At 46.3% G+C, this 24133-nt stretch overlaps 1 protein-coding gene across 3 annotated transcripts in view; it reads right to left on the minus strand.

Annotated features, from left to right (window-relative positions):
* Positions 1–3888: 3888 nt before the first annotated feature.
* The window catches only part of plppr2a (phospholipid phosphatase related 2a), a 50780-nt gene continuing 30535 nt past the window's right edge, over positions 3889–24133 (minus strand). Inside the window, exons 4-9 of one of the 3 annotated variants that reach the window (XM_086170631.1) lie at positions 22551–22739; positions 13438–13558; positions 12749–12999; positions 11414–11590; positions 6202–6329; positions 3889–4983 (exon numbers count right to left, since the gene is read on the minus strand). In XM_086170631.1, coding sequence (XP_086026757.1) covers positions 4875–4983; positions 6202–6329; positions 11414–11590; positions 12749–12999; positions 13438–13558; positions 22551–22739 — 975 coding nt within the window. In that variant the 3' untranslated portion in view covers positions 3889–4874. Of the gene's footprint in view, positions 4984–5084; positions 5298–6185; positions 6330–11413; positions 11591–12748; positions 13000–13437; positions 13559–22550; positions 22740–24133 lie in introns of those variants that run through there. The other 2 variants (XM_086170633.1, XM_086170632.1) reach the window with 2 other exon arrangements.

A 24133-nucleotide genomic window follows, 5' to 3' on the forward strand; every position in this document is an offset into this window, starting at 1 on the left:
CTAAGGAAACAGCAGAACAATGAATCATATTTTAGAATTCAACAAATTTCCACAAATGCTGTCAAGATTCTGATTTTTTTTTTTTCCAGCTTGTGTAATAACATAGTTATTACACAGAATAACACTGTTATTACATGAATGAATCAATCGTGGCAAAGGACAGCATGCTAGAGTGAATAAGGAATAAAACTTTGCTTTTTTTCTGTCTTTTGCATCTTTGTTCACGATGACGTCGCACCTTAGAAACTACCCTGGCTTGAAAATCAAATCGGCAAACACTCGTGATTGGAATGCGGGGAACGACGCCGAGGAATTAAGATTCCCTGCAAACTAGCAATGGCGGGGGGACGGAGGGGGGGCTACGCTGCCCACACTAATGAGGCCTGTATGGGTACAAATACAAAAAAAAAAAACAAAAAAGAAAGAAAGAAAAGGAGACAGAAAGACGCCGCAGGTGGGATTTTTCCACGGAAACGGCATCGGCCTTTGAACATCTCTGACTGGGATGTTTGGTGGTCGTTTAAATTCAGTCAGTCAAAGGTTTTTCTGTTTCTTTTTTTTTTTTTTTTTTTGCCTTTTTGGAATTGGAGGTGCATCTCTCCGGAGGACGCCATCACGGAGCCGGCTGCAAATTAGTGTCAGCTCGACTGTAAGCTTTCTTTGATCAGCTCCACAGAAGCGTTCATTTATCCTTCTGTGTTTTTTTCCGGGGCGCAAGGATTCCACCCCAAAATAAGTGTGAGCCAAGGGGGGCTCAAAGGGAATGATGAGTATAAATATATATAAATGCCTATATCGCCATGATGATAAAGGGACAAGATTGATTTTTCGCGCAGGTGAGGTGCCCTTTTGTCAGAAGAACGCAGCAGCTCGAGAAGTCTCCTCCGTGTCAAGCGTCTGAGAAGACGAACGCTCCAGCTGATCCTATACGTGCGCGCGCGTACGACGCACATTGCCATCTTGTGGGTTCAGCCTGCAAATGCATTCCCCTCTTGAGTGACGCGGATGCTGACCGCTCAGGTGAAGCGTGTTGGAATTTTCATTTATTACAATGCTATTACATGTTTATTACATAACTTCCCAAGCGTAGTCTGTGATAACAATTAAAAAAAGAGAAAACTATAATCCTCATGCCGGATTAATGAAGTGCAGGGTTTCTGGATTAGCATGCAGTGGGTTAATCCAATAAAAATGAGCGGTTTCCATGTATTCCCCACTGTACGGTAAAGGAACCTTGACAGAATGCATGCGTGCGCTGTAAACCTGCCGTACTCACCGATCAAAGAGGCGGGTGGGGGCGGCATTTTACATGCAATACCAAATAATTTAGTTTGCCAAAATCGAAACATCTCCGTACCATGTCAGCAGTCACATCCTGTAAGATGTGAAGGCAGGAGGACGAGGACGGGCCACATGGTGGCAGCGGCGAACTTGTTTCACAATACAGGGACGTTTGGAAGCGTGGCACACCCAAAAATGTCCGGAAAATACGCGTTTTCTTTTTTTTGGCTTTACTTGACCTTTCGTGATCTTCTGGCGCTCAGACGGGGGTGCCCTGTTGTCATGGAGGCGTCGGTTGAAAGCAGGAACAAATGATCTGCTAATACCAGTAGTGCTAACAGTTACATGCTAATGATAAAATTATAGTTTTAATTTCATGAAAGGAATACTGCCACGCTTTAAAATACAAGCATGAGCTGTTTTTTTTTTAAATCAAAACACCAAAAAAAAACAATTTTTTTTTTTTTTTTTTTTTTTACTATTGCAATATCCATTTATTGTTTTCATCACACAAATCTTTACAAAAACAAGTGGAGGGGGTGCAAGGAGCAGGACAGGGGGACAGGATACCCCGATAGAATAAAAAAAAAAAAAAAAAAAAACGTTCCTCCCTCAGATGCGCAAATCAGAAGTAGGAAAGGCAAATCCTGATCCGGAGAGATCGAATGGCGCGCGGCTAATAACTCTGACTGATGGTTAGGTGAGACGGCGAGCGATTCTCTCCCGGCGAGAGGCAAGAAAGCGAAAACGGGCGAAAACTCCTCCAAATCAAATCTTGTTGGTGGATTTTATCCACTTAGCTTGTTTTAGCCTCAGCTAAAGTTGCCTCCTTTCACCTCCCCAAAGCCAGAAATTACATTGAAAAGTTGATTTTTTTTTGGTCAGCGCTTTTTTTTCACAGAAACTTCTCAACCCAAACTTATATAACGTAAAGTTTTACGAGTCACCTTCTGTTTCCTGGCTCACTTTCCGCATCGAGAGAAATGTAGCTGTACCGTATTGTATGCTATCAATCCAGTATGACTCAAGGCCATTACACATGGACATGTATGCTCTAGAGCACAGGTGTCAAACTCATTTTAGCTCAGGGGCCACATGGAGGAAAATCTATTCTCATGCGGGTCGGACGTGTAAAATCATGGCATATTAACCTTTGTTTATACACCTATTGTTCAATTCACCCCTGAAACCTCGTATCTTTTAGCTTTGCAAGCCCAATTGAACTTGTTTGCTGCCCTGATCCGGCCCTCGGCCCTCGAGTTTGACACCCCTGCTTTGGAGAATCCATGATTCGGTCATCTGAACTAAACCGTCATAAAGTTGTGCTGATAGCGGCACAGTTGTGCGGTGGTTCGCTCTTGCACCTCGCGGCGAGAAGGTCCCCGATTGGATGAAAACACTCTCGGGGTCTTGCTTCGGTCTTGAGCAAGAGGACAAGCAAGGAACCGGGAACCCGAAGTGCCGTCTCAGAACAGATCACGGCGTGACCTTTTGAGCCGAGATGAAGGCCGTGGTAAAGAGCTGTCATGAAAAGCTCTTCCCTTGGCTCAAATAGACGGGGTTATGATTGCCCAATCAAATCGTCTATATGTTAGGAGATGACATACTTGCCGCCAGTGAATTATGACGGTCATTATTCATTCATAGAACGGTGGGGCGGGGCGCTGAATCTGCATTATTCACATGTCCGACGTCGTGAACGGAGCTGCGACGGAAATGCGGGCGTCATCAGCAAACAACACGTGTCGTGACATGAGAATAAATGAGGATTTGAAGTCTCGCACTGGCGCGGCGAGCAATACGGTCACCGGTCAGAAGCTCATTTCCCGATCAGTCGGAGGGTTGCTCTGTACGCGGGCTTTCCCCGGAGCGATACAAAAAAAACAAACTATCTACAATATTGTACAAATGAGGTTCGAGTGTTAGCAAAGAGAGGGGCGGATGCGTGTCAGCGACTTTACAGTGATTGGACGAGCCGGTGCAAGCTACGTATGTGCTCTGATTGTGCTCTCGGTTTGTGCAACTTTTGCTCTTTTGCTCTCTAGGAACCTTTTCACCTCAGCCTCTGGCAGAAGAAGCAGGGAACTCAGCTTCTAGAATCACTCCAGCTCCAACCCCGAGGTAGGGTCTTTTTACGGTTCCATGGGAACTCATGTGACGTCAGTGCTTGGTGATTGGTGGAGCGCACAAACCACGCCCATAACCAGATACCTCTTGTTGACCTTGGAACGCCATTTTTAAAGGCTGTTTTGTCACTGGTGAGTGGTTTCCTAGCAACAAAACGGACAGAACCAGCGAGGAACTTCTTCAGAGTTACCTAACGGTCGGCTTCTTCGCGGTGCTTCAAGCCGTCCAATCGTCCGCGGTTATCATTCCGCCATGTAGAACAGGAACGTTATGGCGACTTCTCTCTCCATGTTGTCCTTGTTGTCGTCTCGGTGGTTCATTTTTTTCTTCTGATTTTTCTGTCCGAAAGCGGCTTGTGTGTGTGTGTGTGTGTGTGTGTGTGTGTGTGTGTTTGTGTTGTTGTCACCCAGCAGCGGAAACCTTTCCAAGGAGGACTGCGATTCAAAATCGGCAAAAAAACTATCACCAACATGACGGGGGGGGGGGTGTTTTTTAATCACAGCGTACACATATCGATGAATTCTTCCGTTGACGAATGCGCGATCAGACAAAGGAAACGGCGACGGAGAGGCGCCGACGGAAATCCCGAAAAAAGGCCCCGAAACGAAACGTTTACACCGAACAAGCGTTCGACTCGACTGTTGACGCGCGTTTGTTCTCCCGCGTCAGCTTTTTCGGCGCCGCCACGAACCGTCTTCAGAGGAAGAAACACGAAGGCGATGGTCGCACGGAGAGACGTTTCCGCTTTGATCCTGTTTGCTTTTGTCTGCTGCCTCCGCCGAGAGATACAAAATGGACTGTTTGATCTGTGTAAACCTGGAGCGGCGTCGACTGGGGCGCCGCCGCTCGCGCGACGGCGTGTGTGTGTTTACGAGCGTGTGCGCGAATGGGATGCGATGACGGGGAGATGGTGCGGAGGTAAGGAGTGTGGAAAGGGGGAAGCGCGGGAAGGTGTGTCGCTAAAAGGATGTATCCAACATCGGAGGCGTATCTCTCAGCGCTCATCTTTGGTCTGACGTCCCAAAACCTCCCGACAGCAGATGCGTCCCGGGAGTCCGCTGTCACGTTTTAGCTTTTAGCATCATCCCCCCCTCTCACTCGCACAGCCGTTGAAAGTCCACATTCTCGGGGGACGGACGTGACGCCGGCGGAGATCCGACCGATCGCCGAGCTCGGCTCGGCTCAGGTTCGTACAAAAGTTTTCAACACGGGCGAAAAGAAAAAAAAAAAAGGAAGGGAGGTACCTGACACTACACTGAATGTTCAGCTTGTTGCTTCGCTGGCGGTCCAGCGGAGACGAAGTCTTTAAATAGTCTGCCTATCGGTTCCCTGGGAGTGGAGAGGAAAACGTGTGCCGTGTCGTGCACTCGAGGAGGTCTAGACCTGCGTGGAGTAGGAGTGGTGCAACGTCGCGTAGCGGCCGGCCGGATGGGCGGCACAGTGCGGCGAGCGCTGGTCGGGCCGGTCTAGACTTCGCTGGAAATGGAGCGAGACGGAATGAGGACATCGGGAGGGGCGGGGAACCGATAGGGCTGATGGTCATGTGATCTCGGTGAACGGAGACGCCTGCAGGGTCTGCAGGAGGAGGGGAAAAGGGGGGGGAAGGGGGAGGAAGAGAGAGAGAGAGAGAGAGAGAGAGAGAGAACGGGGCAGAGAGAAGGTGAAGGAGAGAAAAAAAAAGTGAAGAAAAGAATAATCAAGAGCAATGCACGGGATGGTGGAGAAGGCGAGAGGGGGGGGAAACTCTAAACAGAAATAATGTAACAAAGGTCGGGGGTCATGGTGGGGGGGGGTGGGGGTGGCAATGGCGGTCCAAAAAAGTCCAAGCTTGGTTAGAATGGTTGAACGTAGGTGTTGTAATGTTTGGAAGAGGAGGAAAGTGCCGGATGCTGGAGGTGGGTGGTGGTGTTGGGGGAAGACAAGGAGAGCAGAGTGGAGGAGGAGAGGTGGGAGACAGGAAAAGAGGCAGTCAGGTGAGGGTTAGTGAGGGGGGTCAGACCACAGAGGATGCCAGACATCGTACAAAACACTTTTTGGGGTGTTGCTCGTGCTAAACTGCAGCTCCGGCACCGGTCGCTTCGGAAAAAGAGGCGAGTCGGACTGACTCCGTGCAGGAAAATGACAAAACGTGGAGTACTGATGGTACTGATTGAATATTAACCCTCTTGCGATCTTAACATTGTGTTTACTCCCCTTGTCCTACAGGTCAAAAATGACAAAAATAGTCTTCATCTTTGTACCCTAGTGGTGTGCAGCCCACATGGAAACATAAACAAAAAAGAAGTATCACTTTTTCTAATCATGGGGTCTCTTTAGGAAAAGTCATAAAATTTCAAGTTAGAAAAAAATAGGTTAAGGTGTTTTTTCTACAGCTAAACATGGTGGTAGGTCGCTTTTGACAACACAAGGCAACACAAGGGTTAAATAATACCAAAAGCTAACACTGGGAGCTGTTCTGTCAATGTTAGCAAACAGCTACGATAGCATGTGAATGCTAATGAAGCCGTTGTATCCCTGCCGCTGAGATGGCTACATCGTGTACTTTTAGTTCTCCACAAGTCATAACTTTAGCGGGCCAACCTATCGTCTCTCCCGAGAACTTCGGGAACACGGTACTCCTACGGAGCCATCACCTTCTTCACGTTTCAGGGGGAACGCGGTGCAGGCTGGGCTCGGAGCATGCAAGTTTGTTCTGGTTTGGAAAGGAGGCGGTTACACACAAGTGGGAGTGGTATTTATCGTAGACAGTTTTCTCTGAGTGGAGCCCCGCTCCTTACCTGAGGGCCACTTAACTTTTCAACTGGACTCTCCACGCAGGGCAGCGTCACCATGGGCATCCCCAGTACGGACTCAGGGCGCTGGGGTCGTGGCGCCGGAGGCCTGGCCCGCATCTGCTGGAAGTTGTTAATCACACACATGACCTGGGGATAGGAAACAGGGGGAAGAGTTTAGGGCTAGAGAGTAGAAACGTACTCTCGGCGGTGTGCGTGGACAATCAAAAAGTGGGCGTAAAGCAAAGCAAAAGTGTTTTCATTCCCGCCTTTTTGCCAGAGCCGAAGGTTTGTACAGTTTTGGATAGATTTGAGGATCCACCGGCCGAGTCAGGCGCATGAAGGTTCGAAAGAGATGCCCGGATATCGTGCATAGAGGTGAGCATCTGTCGCGGATGCCTTTGCAACCCATTCCAAAAGGGACGAGGCCTGCGAGGACTCCCCAAGAGTCTGCAACAAGTATGAAATGTAAAAGAAAGTATGAAATGTCGCAGCCAGACAGAATTTTGGCACCTCGAGAAAAGAGCAAATTCTCACTTGTTGCGGAGGATGAAGCGACCTTTATTGTGTCAAGTATCTCAGGGTTCTCACCAGGGAGGGAAGGGCGGCGCGGGAGATTGACAGGCGGTGAAGACGGAGTTGAGCCGATTTACCGTTGGATCTACATCCCCGCCTTCACCTCTGCCAAAGAGCTGTGAGTAGTGACCGGAAGATTTTGATTTTAGGGTACAAGCGCCTGAAATGAGTTTCCCCCGCAGAGTTAGGTTGAGCATGTCAGCTGTCCCGGAAGAGCTCGGTGTACAGATGCTGCTCCTCTAGCTTCCAGAGGAGCTAGATGAGGGGGCTCAGGTATCTGGATGCCTCCCGGACGCCTGCTCCAGTGCACGTCCCGCCAGGAGGAGGCCCAGAGGAGGACCCGGGACCCGCTGGAGGGTCGAGGAACAACTCTATGCTTGCCTGAAAGAGCTGGACCAGGTGGCCCAGAGCAGACCTGGGCATTTTACAAGTGGCCCTTCGGGTGTCCTTGTCTGGCCCGCCTGGGGTCAATCAGAACATGAATGACAAAACATTCTCTTTGAAAACTTCTTGTCGTGGCAACTGGACTTGTATTTCCTTGCTTGAAGACTCATTCCAGAGGCTTATTTGTTACTAATGACCTGTGGGGAGTTTCCCAATATACCTGCCAGGGTTTTGGGCAGATCTGGGTTATGGTGGCTCATTATGTAAATGGAAGAGTTGATCAGCAGAAACTAGGTCTAGGGGGGTTGCTATGCCACTGGGGTTTTGGGGGGGGGGGGATTACCTAATCCAGGTAGTCCCCAAAGGTTGCTCCTTTGCCACCACAAGAAGATTTGGACACAAATTAACCACGGCCCAGATGACCGAGAACCTCCATAGACAATGACCAAACATGTATTCGCTTCATGTCACACAAGCGCGTTGCTTTTTTGTTACCGTCGGTTTGGTGCTGCAACGGCATTCAGGTTTTCTCATATGGCCCCTTGTAATAATTAATTGCCCACCCGTGGCCTAGAGGGAAGTCTGGCTCTCTCTGCTTCACCTGCTGCTTACGTGACCTGACTCCAGACAAATGGCAGGAGATGGATGGGTGGATGGATTGTAGGTTTTTCTACTGTTGGTCTTGGTAACTTTTAAACATGCCATCACTAGTCCATCAAATGTATAACAAGACATGAAATGCTTCTGCAAATGCTTCTTTTTGCAAACGGAATAACTTAAAAGTAGTGAAGTGGACCCGAACCTCTCAGAACAATCAAGCACACTCGAAAACATGTTGCCGTGAGACGTCGAGTGATCGAACAATGAGCATTCGTCCTCTAACAGCGGGGTAAGAAGTAAGAGTACGTCTGAAAGTGAAAGGCGAAGAAGGAAACTATCGTCTGGGCTCGAAACTTTGATTACAGGTAATTCTGTCTTGAATGATAATTCAAGAGTTTGCCGGGGAGACACTTGAAAACACAGTTTTCACAAAGGCCTTTGGCAAAAAAAAAAACAAAAAAAAAAACCATCTGATTTCATTGATCCCTTAAACACAGTCAACTGTTTAAATGCAGAGGTGTAATTCTGAGGCCCTTCCCTGTCGAGCCGTCGTCCTCCGGACCGCTTTCAAACACTATTTCAAAGTAAAATCACAAAACAAGCGGCTTTTCAAATGCTGAACAACTCTTTTGCTGAATTGATGTCCTCCAGACAGGATTTTCGACAGCACCACTTGTTCGAGTCTTCGATGGCGTCCATTAAAATGTAGAGGCAGAGTTTCAGCCCTGGTCTTACTCCATCACAGGGCCGCTTTCGACACTCAAGGGAAAGCAAACAGGAAAGTGGGCGGTAAAATTTGGTTTGTATCCGTCCATAAAAATGGAGAGCTCTCTGCCGTCTGTGTACAGATGACTGGTTGGCACATTGTCTACATCAGGGGCGTCAAACTCATTCTGTTTCGGGGGCTACATACGGCCTAATTTGATGTCAAGGGGGGCAGAACAGTAAAATCGTTACCTAGAAGTAACACTAAGTCCAAATTTTTCCTTTGTTTTGGTGTAAAGGAGGTAAACAGGTAAATTATAGAAAAAATTATATGTAATGAACTGCTCCTCCAAAACATACATGACGGATTAAATTTAAAAATGAATATTAAAAAAAGATTTGATGAAAATACACCCTTAAATTTTGTTGAGTTAAAAGAGAAATTCTTGTTATCGTGGGAAAATTAGCCACTAGAATTTATTACAAAATTGATTGGTTGCATGAATATGAGGAGGTATAATGTTTACAATGCTAATTGTGACTATTCTGGTCATTAAATCAATCTTTTTAATTTTGCCTGTTTCTTATCTTTTAGCTATCGCTTTGGTGGTTTTTATAGAAATGAGAAAAGAAAAGATTGTTTCAACAATGTCACCAGAGGTTTTTTCATCAAAAAATCATTTTGTTTTCAAACTTTGAAGAAAAAAATACATTGCATAGTTACTTTATTATTTCTTCCTTGGCCGTTTTTTTTTTTTTTTTTTTGATACCCTCTGTATAAAACCCCCAGATGCATGTAAGAAAAAGCGCGCAGGTCGCACTAACACAAAGATTTGATTTGAGGCAGGGGACCACAAAATATTGTTCCGAGGGCTGCGAGTCTAAAACCCCTGATCTACCTGTTACATGCTTTAACATCCACCTTTCTGAGTAGCTCGCCAAAGAAGCATACAAGTCCCTTATTGGTATGTCTGGGCAACTGAAGGTCTCCAAAGACAGAATGGCCTCCATCTCAGAATCCAATCAGGGACTGTCTCGCTGCGAGACAGACGTGCTCACAACTGTGCTGCTGTGCCTCCACCCATGAATTTGAAAGCTTGATGGGTCACTTGGCGCACCTCCACCTTACATCTAATCGCTGCGCGATGTCTTACACGCAGTGACTATTTGCCCGCCGTTAATCAAGCGTCATCACACCCCAAAAGTCGACAGGATCTTTTCACAGGACTTCCCTGCAGGTATCGGTCCGCGAACAGAGAAAAAGAAGTTTCAAAGATGACTCTCTCTGTTCACCAATCGGTCAACGCAGCAACGCCTGCTGCGTTTTAAGTGGCATGTGTCGTACAGGAGCATGACAAGCTGATTAGCGATGGTGAGACTGTAAGGAGACCACAACTTTATTCAAGGACCATACGAGTGAGAACGGAACTTTGGCTCCTGCTGCTAGTGCACAACTCGGCAGCAACATTGTAGTGAAGTGTGAGAGATCAGGTAAACTAGTATCGGAGGGGAACGGGCGAAAACAGTTTTCAAATCACTGGGGACACTCAGTCGTCTCCCATGCAATGATTATTGTTTGTGATGTTTGAATTTTTGAAACTCTGTCCGTCACCCTTGACGTTACCACCGGAGTATGCTGTCTTACATTTTGGGTGTGGTACAGATGCCCTGGAATTGGTCATAAAATTGGTCATTTTATGAATATGGATGATTTATTTGTGAATTCTCTGTCAACAAACATCCCTCTGTTTTTCCACGTACTTTGTTTGACATTGATAGTGCAGCCCGGCAGTTGGTTCACGATATATTACAGCACCGAGGGCATCGTCTGGGGCGCTCGATAATGTAAGGTTTCACTCTCCCGTTGTTTGTTCAGTAAGACGCGGCGCTGGGGCAAGAGTTAATGGCTTCTGATGCAGTCGCGGTCTTTTCTGGTCCACCCCCGAGACGTCCTAACAACTACTCAATTGCTCCGCCATTTGCGCGTCAAGTTCAGAACACGGCAATTTGGTGACCAGACACCTTACCCCCGCAGCCCCCCACCCCCGGAGTGCTGCTAGTCCACCTTTTCTGCATGTCTTAGTAGACATACCGTACCTCTAGCTGTGTGCTGTCTTACGATATGTTTCTAATTATAATTTTTCATAATTTTTTTTCTAATTACAACAACATCAGTGATGAGGTTCATGGCTGGTGAGGCACTGACGTTTACTGTAGCTCGCTATTGCTAATTCTATTACTCTGTAGCCGAGAAGGCTCCCTGGGATCAGGGGTGCCCCCTACGAAGAGGCACCGTTACTGCGTGCCTCACATAATGTCTCTTTGCAGTCGCAGTTTATGATTGCTCAGCACATGAAAAACGTTGCAGTTGTTGATGGAAAACATTAGGCACACCACTTGAACTCTGGAATTTTAGTTCATATATTAAAATTGTTTGAAAATTTTGATAATGGCATCCACAGAGACAGCAATATGGTCTCAGTGCATGCCAGCGCAGTTAGCATAAACATTGTGCAATCCATAGTGGGCTCAGCTGGTTGCCGTGTCACCGCAAGTCTCTTCATCATATTTGAACGATCAAGGTGATTTTGTTTTAGCGATTTTGAAAAAAAACAACTAAAAATAGTGAAGTTAAGTGGAAAATAACTTTATAATACAAATTGCTGAATAAATATAACCATTTGATCAATTTTTTTCATTTAATTTTTTTTTTTTTTTCATGATGACAGGTGAGGCCCGGCCTCCCCTGCCTCTACTGACTGCACGTCACTGAATAACATATATATCGAAGTCATCAGTGGAGTCATCAGGGCAAGTCTCCTATGTAAGCGCCTCTTCCGGAGCCACAGATACGCAATACACAGTATGTCCTCATGACGAGAACGTTTTCAGAAGGAGAACCGAGATGCTTTGGCTGCGTGGGGAGATAGTAGACCTCTTATCTTCATTGATTAGATTAGAATCCTCACCAAAAACACGGCGATGGCTCCCCCGGTGAAGAATCCCGCCAGGACATCGGACCAGTGGTTGCGGTATTCGGCCACCCGGACCACACCCACGATCATGGCGAGACAGAGCAGGGTGAGGCTGATGGTGGGCTTGGTCAGTCGCGTGCCTTTGGTCTTGAACACCAGCGTCACATACATCTGTCAGAAGCGAGCTTGAGTCACATTACCTCGGCCATTAATGTCGAGATCAGCTTCTTGAAAGTCCAACGGCAAGAAACCTGGATGTTATTGTATAGCTGTTTACATCGGTGGCTAGCAGTAGCACCTATATGTATCTTACTATCGTAGTGCATTTCAATGACAAGTAATTTTTTCTTTTGCATTGGCTTGTTTTGAAAGTTTTGAAACCAGAGATGTGCGGAAAAAAATAACACCACCCGTCTCCACCACGCCACCAGAATTCAGCTCGTCCAACTTCAATTTTGTACATCAGAAGATCCTGCACCATCGCCGAAGAGGTAAACGTAAGTAGGTGCTAATCACCACTGCTCATGATTGTCAGGTGCAGGCAAACCCATCTGATAACAGGACTCAGCATGTTCTTATCTATGAATGAATAAACCAAACAACTTCTATATGTCATACCAGTGGTGGGCCGTCAGGGCCTGCAAGGCCTAAAAAAATCTGAATCACACTCTAATTTTAATTACAATTGAAACTTAATTCTATTTTGAATCTCGAATCTGATTAAATAATTCCAAATGGTCTGTCTGCTTCCTTTTATAGCTTTTTCCCTGACTGTGCTGCTTCCAGACATGTATTTTCATTGAAAAAAGAGCGTTTAACCAATCTAATTTCAGCTGTTATTTGTTGCCAGGCAGGGTCAAAATCAAAGAAATCTGCCCGGAGGCCTGCAGAATCCGCTTCACAGGCGCTGTGGCAAAAAATAAATGTCGATGAAATTGCATCTTCAACCAATCAGATTTTGAGTTGTGACACCAAGGCCTTCTCGAAGGCTTCGCTAACATCAGCGTGTCACATTCTTTTGACTGGATCGTCAGGGAGCGTACTAGCCAGACCGAGCCGGCTGCATCTGTAGCGAGCGGCATGAACACAATAATAGTTTGTGCAAAACTTTTCCTAGGAGGAACCCAGAGTGGATCTAGAACTTAGTGTACAAGTGCGCAGGGAAACACAGCTCCGCCATGAAGGGGTGAAGAAAAGTAGAAAAATCTTAAAAAGACTTTTATAGCCATGTAACAGTTATTAAGGGGAAGAATGGAGCTCTACTGAAGGCCTGGATGTGAAATGGAAGGCCCGCCATCGTGTCATACTATACTACATACTATAACCTACCACTGTGTACAAAGCGGAGTAGATGCTGAGCGCCGCATCCTTGGACGGGAAGGATTTCCGCGCAGACATGACGATCAGAGGGTTTCCAGTGCAGGCGCGGCGCTCCGTGACGTACTGCATGTTGGACTGGCAGCCCAACGCCGTGTAGTTGGGTCGGCAGGCCGAGAGGAAGTGAGGCGTCTGGTTTCCCGTCACCACTTGGCCCGCGTTCGCGAATATGGTGGTGGTGAACAGGCCGAAGGCGTAGACGCCTTGACGGGAAAACGAAGGGGGGAGAGAAATAAAAGTCGGATTCGACGGAGGGCGAAGAGGCGTGAGAAACAAATGCTTATTAGACATCTGTGGGAACGCACATTCACAACACATAACGGCGCCCAGATAAAAGCGGGCGATAATACATTTTCACTCCCGAAAATAGCCCCGGCACATTATTATCAGCCGGCGGTGTGAAATTGCAACCGAGGGTTTCACCCCGGCTGATGCGTCTCCATATGCAGATTTGTAGACACAGTTTATGATCCAATTAACAGCTGAATGTAGAAACTCCGGCTGCCAGAGCAGGAAGCCAGGTGGGTCCGTTATTTATTTTTTTTCTTTCTTTTTACAATTCTACCTCAACACATGTTTTCATCGTGGCACGCGCTCGCGCTGATTGTAATGCGGAGTAAGGAGTGTACATGCACGCTTACCCAAAAAGCGTATTATACGCCTCAGCAGGGGGTTGAAGTAGCAGCAGTCTGCTGTGACGATGGTCTTTTCCTGGGTTCCTTCCGCCTTGGTGAAAAAGGCACAAAGCTCCCCGGCAAGAATCTGAGAGCACAAAGGAGCAGAGACCTATTGAGACCTTGATTCTTTATCGCGCCTTTCAAAACGACGCCTCGGGGTGACAGGGGAACCGACCGACGGTTAGTTCCTTTGTTTTCTGCAAATGTTTCTATTCGTTATGAAACGATGCAAGGTCAAAGGCAAGGTACGCAACATACTGTTAACCTTTTTAAAATGAACTGTACATATGGATTCAAGGTGTTGATTAATTTAAATATGAGTATATGAACATGGAAACAACATTTTCAGGTGGGGCAACTTTTGCAATGATGTCTAATTTGACCCATTGAACTAGAAAAAGGTGACTTGACAATTGTCCCAATTTACGTTTGTCTTGTCAAAATGACATAGCATGACAACTTGTAACCAATGCGTGGTGAGATAAACACAAAATTGTTCCCTCTAGCTACATTAGCTATGAGGAAGTTGCATCTAGGTGCATCACTAGTAGTCCCTCATGTACATGTTCCAGAACCAGCCGCGATAAACCATAATCCAGGAAGTAGTGACCATAATTTTGTTTTATTGTTGATGCATATTTAAGCTTTCGTAAGCTTTATGACCCTCCCCATATTCTTATTTATCTTTCCCACACCCTTGTTAACCAAACCCATGCTCTCATAATTCTCACAAACGCAAAATTGCAGCGTAACTGTCAGATGCAATCGAACGTGGATGTGAGACGGACAAGGCGAGATGCTGAATGCACGCCATTTGCGGAGATGCAGATAATGATTCTACCGCCGCTGAGCCAATCAGAGCCTGTGATACAGAACAGCATGCTCTAGAAAAATGCTTATTTTGCCATAAAAAATTGAAATAACAAATAGATAAAAATACAATTATTATCAGGGGTATTATATGCAAAATATAATCAGCGCGAAAGGTGAACCGAGATATGGCGAGGGAGAGCCATGCGCATTCTAAATGGGCACTCTAAATGAAATAACTCGAATAACTAAACAAGTAATTGAAATAACTCTAAATGGCCTGAGCAGGTAAAGCACATAAAGCTGTCCTATTGCCCACAGGCATTGAGGTGCTTGTTTTTGAGAAAAAAAAAAAAAGGATTTCACATGAGAGTCCATGAGAGAATTGGGGGCGATTTCAACTTGATTTAAAATTGCCCCAAAAAGGGGCGGAGCGTCACTGCACGCTGATCGGATAATTAATTCAGAGGCGGCTACAACGAAACAATCAGAACAGCTATAACAGCGGGAGAATGTGATTTTTAAAAATTCCCTCCATTTCCACGCTTTGGTGGTTGGTCGCCCCGATTGCACTTATCAACCAACCCTCTCTGGTACTTGGCCTTTATGCAATTACGGTCTATCAATGCTCAGAGGATGATACATGTGTGACAAACGTCACCTGCATGCAGCCTCACACGATCTTTATCTTCACTTTGAGTAACATTACATTATGATGTATCCATAACATGGGATATTTACAAATCAGTGGTTGCCAATCAGGGCCTTCAACGCCTTCTCTGCTGGCCTAAAAAAAATGTCTGAATCACAGATTGAATTTAATGATATTTTGTCCATGAATACTTATTGAATAATTCCAAATGGTCCCTCCCCCGCTGTTCAAAATGCTACCATTCCTCTGGTTGGAGGGGCGTCCTACCAACTGAGCCGTGGCCGCCCCTTTCGGGGTATATTCATCATGTAAGTCACACAACGAGTGGGCGAATGAGTGTTTTTGTCCATCGGTGAAATGCAACCGAAGCCTTTAGACAGAAATGTGAGCACAGAATCAGAGCTGCAAACCACAAGTCAGTGATATATGGAGCTTGCCGTCGCACTCAGGGTCTATTTAAGGCCCAATTAAAGGTGGTGAAGAGTGCATTTAGACCTGTGAAAGGCGTTGGGTAGTAGGAATCGTGCAAAGAGCGAGGAAGTGTGCTGTCACATGTCACGAGCGCTACCGGAGACAAAGCTGTAAAAGCAGTTGGCAGCGGGCTTTTTTGTTTTTTTCTTGTCATACTGAAGCGCTTCAGGTCTTTCTAGTCCATTATTTTCATTTGAGGCAAACACTCAATCTTAAAGCCGCTGAGTGGCTCTGCGAACGCGAGACTGTCTGATCCTTTCGATCCGATTCCTTATTTATTCACGTCTCGGACGACAGTCGGGACAGACTTCCGGGGTCTGAGCTCGGAAAATGTTCGTGTTATCCCTGCTATTAAGTCGGCGCCTTTGTGACTTACTGGCTCCCCTTCCCAGCGGTGCCGCTGCAAACGCCCAAATCCCGCTTTGACCGGAAAATATTGTCCGAGCACCAGTTCCTTCCCTGTCTAATCTACGCCCGAGTGCTGCTGGCGAATTCTTCGGGGGATACAATTTTACTTTTACTTTGCCTTTTATTTGGTCCAGCTTTCACTTTTATGGAGTTACTTAATCACACCAAGCTGCATTCCCCTGATTTTTCAATGGGTATTTTAGTGTGAAGCTAAATCGCGGGTTTTTCATTGTAATGATACCAATGGGGCGTGGCGAAGGAATTGAAATATAATCAAAATAATAAATATAATCTGGAGGAAAAAATTATCGTGTTTGCAGATGACACTGTGATCTGCAATGAGTAGAGGGAGGAGGTGGAGGAGAATTTAGAAAGGTGGAGGTATACTCTGGAGAGCAGAAGAATGAAAGTTGGCTGTAGAAAATGGAAGAGTGAGGCTACAGGGAGTGAAGGATCTTACGCACCTAGGGTCAAATGTCAAGAGGAGAAGAAACACTTACAAGCACGTTGGAGAAAAATATCAGTTTTGATAAAGGAGTTACAGCCAGAACAAAAGGAAAGGTGTAGAAGATGAAGCCAGTGGTATGGAGAAGACAAGAGGCAAAGCTGGAGGCAGCAGAGATAAAGATGCTGAGCTTTTAGAGTGAGAAGGGTCAGGAATGAGCCCATCAGAAGGACAATAGATGTTAGACGGTCATGCCGGTAGTCGGACTGAGAAGGTTTGATGGAGGGAAATAGGACAGAGAGTTCGCTGGTGTGAGAGAAAAGGGTCAAATAGAGGCAGGTGATGGGCTGTGGCGACCCCTGAAGGGAACATCATCCTGAAGGAAAAGAAGTTTTAATTTTAACAGAGGATTGTTCGCATCTTCTCCTCGCGTAGATTTATCCAGTAGTTTCAGAGAGAAACTTCAATTTGACAGACTTTTAGAGATTTGATGAACTGCCATATTGACACTAGCTGGGTCTTTGTGAAACAGCCAGCTGCCTTGGAAATTAGGTCCACAGTTCACCAGCAAGCGAGACTCACAACCCCTAAAAGCTAAAGCATATAATTGGTCTTTTAACGGAAATTCAAGCGATAAAAACACCCTTTCTCCTCATAATGTATCATTTATGCTACTTTGCAGAAATGTTGAAAACAAGTCTGAGGCCTTCACGCAGGCCCTTGGCGACGAGATGGTCGAGGTTATCCAGGGGCAAAGCACGAGCCTTCCATTATCCGTCATCACCTCCAATGAGTTCGACCTCTGTGCTGCAGAAAAGAAGTGAAAATCGATGTAATGGACGGTTCCGGACCCCCTGTTCCTTGACCCCTGAGACCCCCGGCGCCCCATCGCTGGCCTGGTCTGGTATCGAAAATGAGAGGATCCGAGTATGGGTGTGCCCAGATGTGCATTAGTTTCATAACACCATTACAATACACAGGGCGTAGATTTATTCCTCATCACAAATGCGAACCTCTTCATCTCCCGTGTTGCAGCATCGCTAATCCCTCCCGTTTCTCCCGGATCCCTCGTTCTCCCTTAGATCTCCCATTGTTCCATTGTGTTCCCACTGAAAGGAAAAGTAGGTTATACATCCTTTGCACCTCTCTGTGCTTTTCAATCCATTCTAAATCTGTTCAGTTACATTCCTTGAAAAAAAAGGGAAAAAAAAAGAAAAGAAAAACACATTAGCGTGACCGCTGGCTGTTTTATTGTATTGTCACCAGACCGGTCCCTTTATGCGTTTTCATTATTTCCTTTTCCTGATAACCTCACCATGTTGTAGTGAACAAGTGGAAAGCTCTGCCGCCGCCAACCAAATATGCTTATGCTAATATCTAGCGGTGCTAATGCAACACGGTACTCGGAGGACAACAATAATACACAACAATTTTAAGTCTAATTGTGATGACTCTTGAAGTGTTTGTAACTGCATGGTAATGAATTCTACTTACTCGTGTAATAATATAGGAATTATGCTCAGGTAGGAATGTAGTAAAGCATACCTCAATTGTATTTCAACAATGCAACTCAATGTATGTATGCACAAAAACAGAAAACATACACATGCATGTATACGTGTATGTGTATGTATATATCAGGTAGGAATGTAGTAAAGCATACCTCAATTGTATTTCAACAATGCAACTCAATGTATGTATGCACAAAAACAGAAAACATACACATGCATGTATACGTGTATGTGTATGTATATATCTATATGTTTATGCGAACATACACAGTATATACAGATGCATATATATAATATGCAGATATATATTTACACACACACAATACACATGTATTACACCCTATACCAGAAGATCTGCCCAACTGCCTATGCTGCACATTTCACGCTTAATCTAATTGAAGCAAGAAGATCCTAGAATCTCCTTGAAGATCCTGGAAAAAGAAAGATCGTGAAAGATCCTGACTCCTCACACTCCCGAAGCAAGAAGATCCAGACCGCCGACTCCAGAGACAGTTGATCTGTATCCTGTGTCGAATTTAAGCTAACTGCCCAGATACCATCGATAGACCTCACCTTTCGAGAGCCTGGATTCCAATAATACCGCCTGACTCCGACAGGGAATGGGACTTTTTCTCCTTTTGGGCCTGGCTGGAAATGCATCGAAGGCCAAGAAGAAGCAGACTTGACAACTTACGGACTATTGTTGTTTCTTGGAAATGGTTGACGCGATGGGTTGACCCCTTCCATTAAAACTCCAAGTGACACGGAGAAGAAAAGGAGGGGGCGGATGGAGTGGCGAGGTTGCTCACAGACGCAAACATCAAATTGTAATGGTTACACAACGAAGCGGCGCTTCGGCCTAGATGATTATCGCTCCGGCAGAATGGTACGGCGGTGAATTATTCGCCGCGGTGGATGGCGGCGGCACAGATGAGCGGAGCAGATATAGCATCAGCTAATGCGCTAAGCGCAAACACAATTCCCCTTTTTCAGCTCAGGGTTTCTCTCAGAAATGATTTAATCTGCTTTTTTTTTTCCGCTTAGCACAATTAGCGCATTCACCCTGGGTCTTCTCTCCGTATCTTTGCTGACAATTCGGCATCCTGCCCGCTCGTCCCTTTTTCCCTCATATCCTCCGTCTCTCTGTCCCAGCCATTGGGCGATGAAGGGGCTTCTGAACACAAGAACCGAAGCTGCCCTCTCCAGGACTACAGATGGAAATTAGCTAGGAGCTACAATCTGGTTCAAACATCTCTGCCACTGTGCTTAATGTAATTGTAGACTGTCCTAATAAACTTTTTAAACAAAACTAAACTAATCCGGGTTAGCTGTTAACCTGCTCGGTTCCAATCCAAGGTAGACGACAGCCGGCAGCCGTCTGAAGCCGATCAAAGGGGTCGCAAGGTGACCAACCGATACAAAGATGAGAAGGCAACGGACCATGCGGGTTTTCCAAGGGCCCGCTTTCTGGATTTGGACGGTAATACTGTGTGCGACGATTGATATTAAAAAGAAATTCAAAGTATCAGAGCGTTCCAAATTTATAGTGAAGCTTCTACAGTCCGACCGATATCTCGGTCAACCGATTTCACGGGATGATATCAACGTCTAACGGGTATATCATGATCAGAATTCCAAATCAATTTTGAAATTCTGCCCCGGGACTGCATTTCATTGATAATCAGAACAAAAATAAGATTTAAAAAAGGAACATTGTGTTTCTTGTCCTGGTCTCATAACCGGCTCCAGGATGGGCGTTCCCTCAACCGGTCTACATGCGCCTTGTGGATGTGGAGAAGATATTCAACCCAGTCTCTTGGGGAGTCCAGTGGGGATGCCCTTGCAGTGTAGGGTTACTGATATGGACCATTTGATTCCTGTATCAGGAGTCCGGTCTAATCTAATCTAGTCCGGAATTGGAGCTGCCAGGCAATAGGTCTCGAGGAAGACCAAAGAGAAGATTTATGGACGTAGTGAGAGAGGATATGAAGGTAGCTGGTGTGAGAGAGGAAGATACAGAGAATAGGCTTAGATGGAGAAGGATGACTCGCTGTGGCGACCCCTGACGGTAAAAGCCGAAAGAAGAAGAAGAAGAAGATCAGGAGTCCGGTCTACATTGAGGGCTGTAATTTGGACTAGTTCCCACTGAGGGTTGGACGCCGCCGGGGCTGCCCTTTGTCACCGATTCCGTTCATAACGTTTATGGACATTGAGGGATCTGGTCTGGTGACCCCAGTCAGAGAGAGGTGGAGTGCCCCCTCTGGTGTTGGGGGTGACCCCTGCCCGACATGGCGGAGTTCAAGTATCTTGTGGTCTGTTTATTGACTGACAGACGACCGGAGCGGGAGATCGGCAGGTGTACTGCTGAGCCGAAAGGTGAGGCTCTAGAATTACCAGTGGATCTACGTCCCCGACCTCACCTCTGGCCACAAGCTGTGGGTGCTGACTGAAAAAATAAGATCGAGGATACAAGCGGGCAAATTGGCTTTTCCCCCGCAGGGTGTCCGGGCGCTCCCTCCGAGACGGAGAAGAGCCTGGCCTGGAGTCGAGCTGCTGCTCCTCGGGCATCCCAGGGAGCCAGATGAGGTGGCTTGGGCATCTGGTCAGGATGCCTCCTGGCGCGGTGTTTTGGTGCGCATCCCACCTGGTCGTAGCCCAGGGGATAACCCAGGACTACAGTATATGGCCTAAGAAAAGCGTGCAAGCTCCACATGAAAACCCCTGGTCAGATTAAAACTCCGTGCCATTTTGTATCTGTATTCAAATGTATGTTTGTATAAAAAAGCGTTTGCAGAAAGCAACAGAAAACACTGGCCATTAAATCCTACTTCAGAACACACAATTTGGGATCAAAATATTAGTAATGTGCAGAGGAGAGGCGCGCAGCCTCTCTTCTTTTACGTCTAATGCACCAGGCGCGATGACGTGACCATACCCGTAGCATAGTGCCGTGATTATGCACAAAATGATGCTGGGATCGGAAAAAAAAATGCCGGTGAAGCAAAGTTGACAAGGTGATATTAATTTTTAAATATTGTGCTAAAGGGACTGCGTGGTGGCTGACAGCAAAAAAGGTTAAGATCCTACTCAGGGCCTTTCTGTGTGGCGTCTCAAGTTTCTCCCTGTGTCTGCATTGGTTTCCTACAGGATCTCCAGTTTCCTCCAACAGTCCAAAACGCGCAGAACGTTCCTAAATTGATCGGAGAGGTGAATGGTTGTGTCTCGACAGAGCGAAAAGAGTGGAAAGCTCACATCCAAAGACTCGTTCTTCGAGTCTTCTGACATCTAAAGACTGAAAAGATTTGGAAAAGACTGGCGGAGAACTACAACTAGATTCTTTTTGTCCACCATGCGATGTTTTCAGCAGGTATTCCCAGAGACTCTGCTATTTCACTCCATCGATTTCCTTCTCCTCTCGGTCATTATACTTTGGAGAGTTGATATCTTCGTTCTGCCCGTAGCTCCACCGTATGCTCCTCTTTCTGGCGAATGTTCGTCTACAAGATTCCCTTTTTTTATTCGAGCTCATCCATCGGTTGTCGATTTTGTAACATCACCGTAACGACTCAAAGACCCGCGATAATATCAAACAACAAAACTGGGAAAAGACCGATCTTAAGACTGTAAGGCTACCAACTTATACTTGACGACCAAGACGGCAGGACAGACGCTGGAACTCCAGTAAGATTTGAGATGTCCTCCCGACTTTAAGTAATAAGTCAGCGACTGAAAATTTAAAGTTGTAAGCCCAACATTGGGCGATTATTTTAAGAACGGGACGATATGCGGCCCCGTGATCGACGAAGCAAAGATATCCTATTTAAACTGAGGCTTCAGCGCCTGGTTTCACACAGCCAGGAGGCCTCTGACAGGCTGGGATGACTTTTGGTGATTGATAACGACGTGTCCTTGTACATAAATTGCTTGTTTGAAAAAAAAAAAGGCATTTTCTGTCTGCCGGTCATTGCAAAGTTACATGAAACAAGGTTTAATTAAGTTTTATCTCTCTTCCGTGAATTACTCTGTACTCGTCGTGCATCTTCTTCCCGTCTCCCATCTGCTAATCGCTCTTGGTTCGCGCCATCAGCTCCTTTCCGTCTTCGCGCGCCGTTCCCGTCGCAACGTCTCCCTGGCCTTGTTACGCCGGCTCCCCCTGACTTTTTTTTTCTTTGTTTCCCTTTTTCTTTATTCCTTTTCCTCGCTTCCTCACAACTCCTGCTGAATTCAGCGTCGGGGCGAGCGCGCCGAAGCCAGGTGCGAAGCGCGAGCGCATTTCAAGCTCAGGGTTTTTCATCTCAGTTTGGCGCCAGCCGGCAGCAGCAGCAGCAGCAGCAGCAAAACACTCCCCTCCCCTACACACACACACACACACACACTCCCAAAAATGAATTGCTTTACTTTCTCTACATTTCTCTTTCACCCACTTGCTTTGTGTTTTTTTTTTAATCCATCCATCCATATCTGCTGTTACCGGTGATAATTACGTTTAACCCTAACATCGGCAGCTTTTCGGATTGCTTTTTTCACGCGTCCGTCTCAGGGTCACCGGGGTTACCGCCCAGCAGCTCACCACGCCGCACGCTCCGTCACGATACACAAGCCGTGAATACACAGCGTCTCCACATCGGCGCCGTGTTTATTCCGCAACTGTCAATCAAAGAGCTTTTTTCTTTTGCTCCCCGTTCTATTTTTAACGCGCAACGCATTCCCCCCACGCTCGTGAACATACCTTCCTCTCCCGACTTGATGTTCGACGTGCACTCATCAATCGGACTCTTACCGTGAGGGTGGGAATGGCTGTGACGAGGGAGTAGATCAGCACGGGGGGGATCTTGCTGGTGTCATCCGGACCGGGGTACGGCTTGGAGAACGTCTTGTCGTAGCAGAAGAAGCCCTGGATGTGCACCGGGAAGGTGTCCGTGTACTCAAAGTAGTAAGCCAGGAGAACCGTCCCGGCCATGATCACCAACTGGAAATAAAACATTATCTCTCTGTTAGGAGGAGAACGGACGAGAGGTGAAGAAGAGGAGGTAGAGGCGGATGTAGGAGGGCGGGAGGAGGAGAGGAAGAGGGAAGTGTCAAGTCCCCGTTCCCCTCTGCCACGAGGAGATGCATATGAAATGGAAAAGAGAGAGAGAGGGAGACGGAGACAGAGAGAGAGAGAGAGAGAGAGAGAAAATGAGAGTTTCAGGGTTTGGGAAAGTGGGGCGTAGGAACATGAGTGGAGGGCTTGGCAGCATCACTGGGATTGAAATGAAAAGAGAGAGAGCGCATGAGAGACCTTTATGCTGCTGGCTCTTGTGTGTGCATGTTTTTTGTGTGTGTGTGTGTGTGTGTGTGGAATACATCAACGTGTGAGTTCAGGGCACGTGCACTGAAGAGTGAAGGGTGCCTCTGTAAACAAATGCTCCCCCCGACATCAGCAGGCATCTGTACGGAAAAGCTAAGCTAAAAAATGACCTCCGCTAACTTCTAAAATTGCCTTTTTTTTGCAATGATGTCATTCGGAGTAATTATAGATGACTGATGCACTTCATAACGTTAAGATGGATCTTCGAGTTGTGTAATTAACATAAACTTATGATTAAATGATACGCTGATGATGTCTTAATTTATTGATGGATTCACAAACTGTCCCCATAAACTGGAACGTCTGTCATCCAGGGGTGAAAAGGTCAAAGCCACCGACAAAAGACACAAAATGTTATAGCACCCAAAATATTTCAAATGCTCTATGTTCACCGAATGTATATATTGATATACGCACACCTAGTTGTATTTGAAAAATGTCTGTTTGCGCTTTGTCATCCATCTACTCCTTCATCCCCTGAGGGAGTTGCCTGTCGTTGCCAGCCGTTGTCATGGTGAAAATATAACGAGAAAAAAAAAGGTTTGCCGTTTATATTTTTAGCTCGGCTTCAGAGAAGATCGGTAAATACCGGTGTTTTTCCAGCGCTGGGATTAATTATTACGAGTTCGGACCAACTCTTTGAAATATACCATTCCAGCGTTCCTTACCTCATGGGATATCAACAATTGAAGACCGTTTTGGACTTGAGTTCCTAAACTGCGGCCGTACGAATGTCGCTGCTCTTCTCCGGTGAGTTGTAATCAATAGCGCCCTAAAACAGGCTCATTCCCGACACATTCAACAAGTGACTAAGTGCACATGGTCTTACCAAGCACTGCATGCAGCTGAATAGATAGCTAAAGATATTCGAGTGCTGGGTAAACTTGCGGCTATAAAATGTAGGAAATGAGCTACTGTTTGGACCTGTGCCTCACCTGAAGGCAAAGGAAGGCTACCTTCTCGTCCACGAGGTTAAACCACAACCTACAGCTGCCGAACTGCAGGGGAGTATG

The sequence above is a fragment of the Fistularia commersonii genome, chromosome 23 (genome assembly GCF_037954325.1).
Source record: "Fistularia commersonii isolate RoL2024-O1a breed Wild chromosome 23, RoL_Fcom_v1.0, whole genome shotgun sequence".
Classification (NCBI taxonomy): domain Eukaryota; kingdom Metazoa; phylum Chordata; class Actinopteri; order Syngnathiformes; family Fistulariidae; genus Fistularia; species Fistularia commersonii.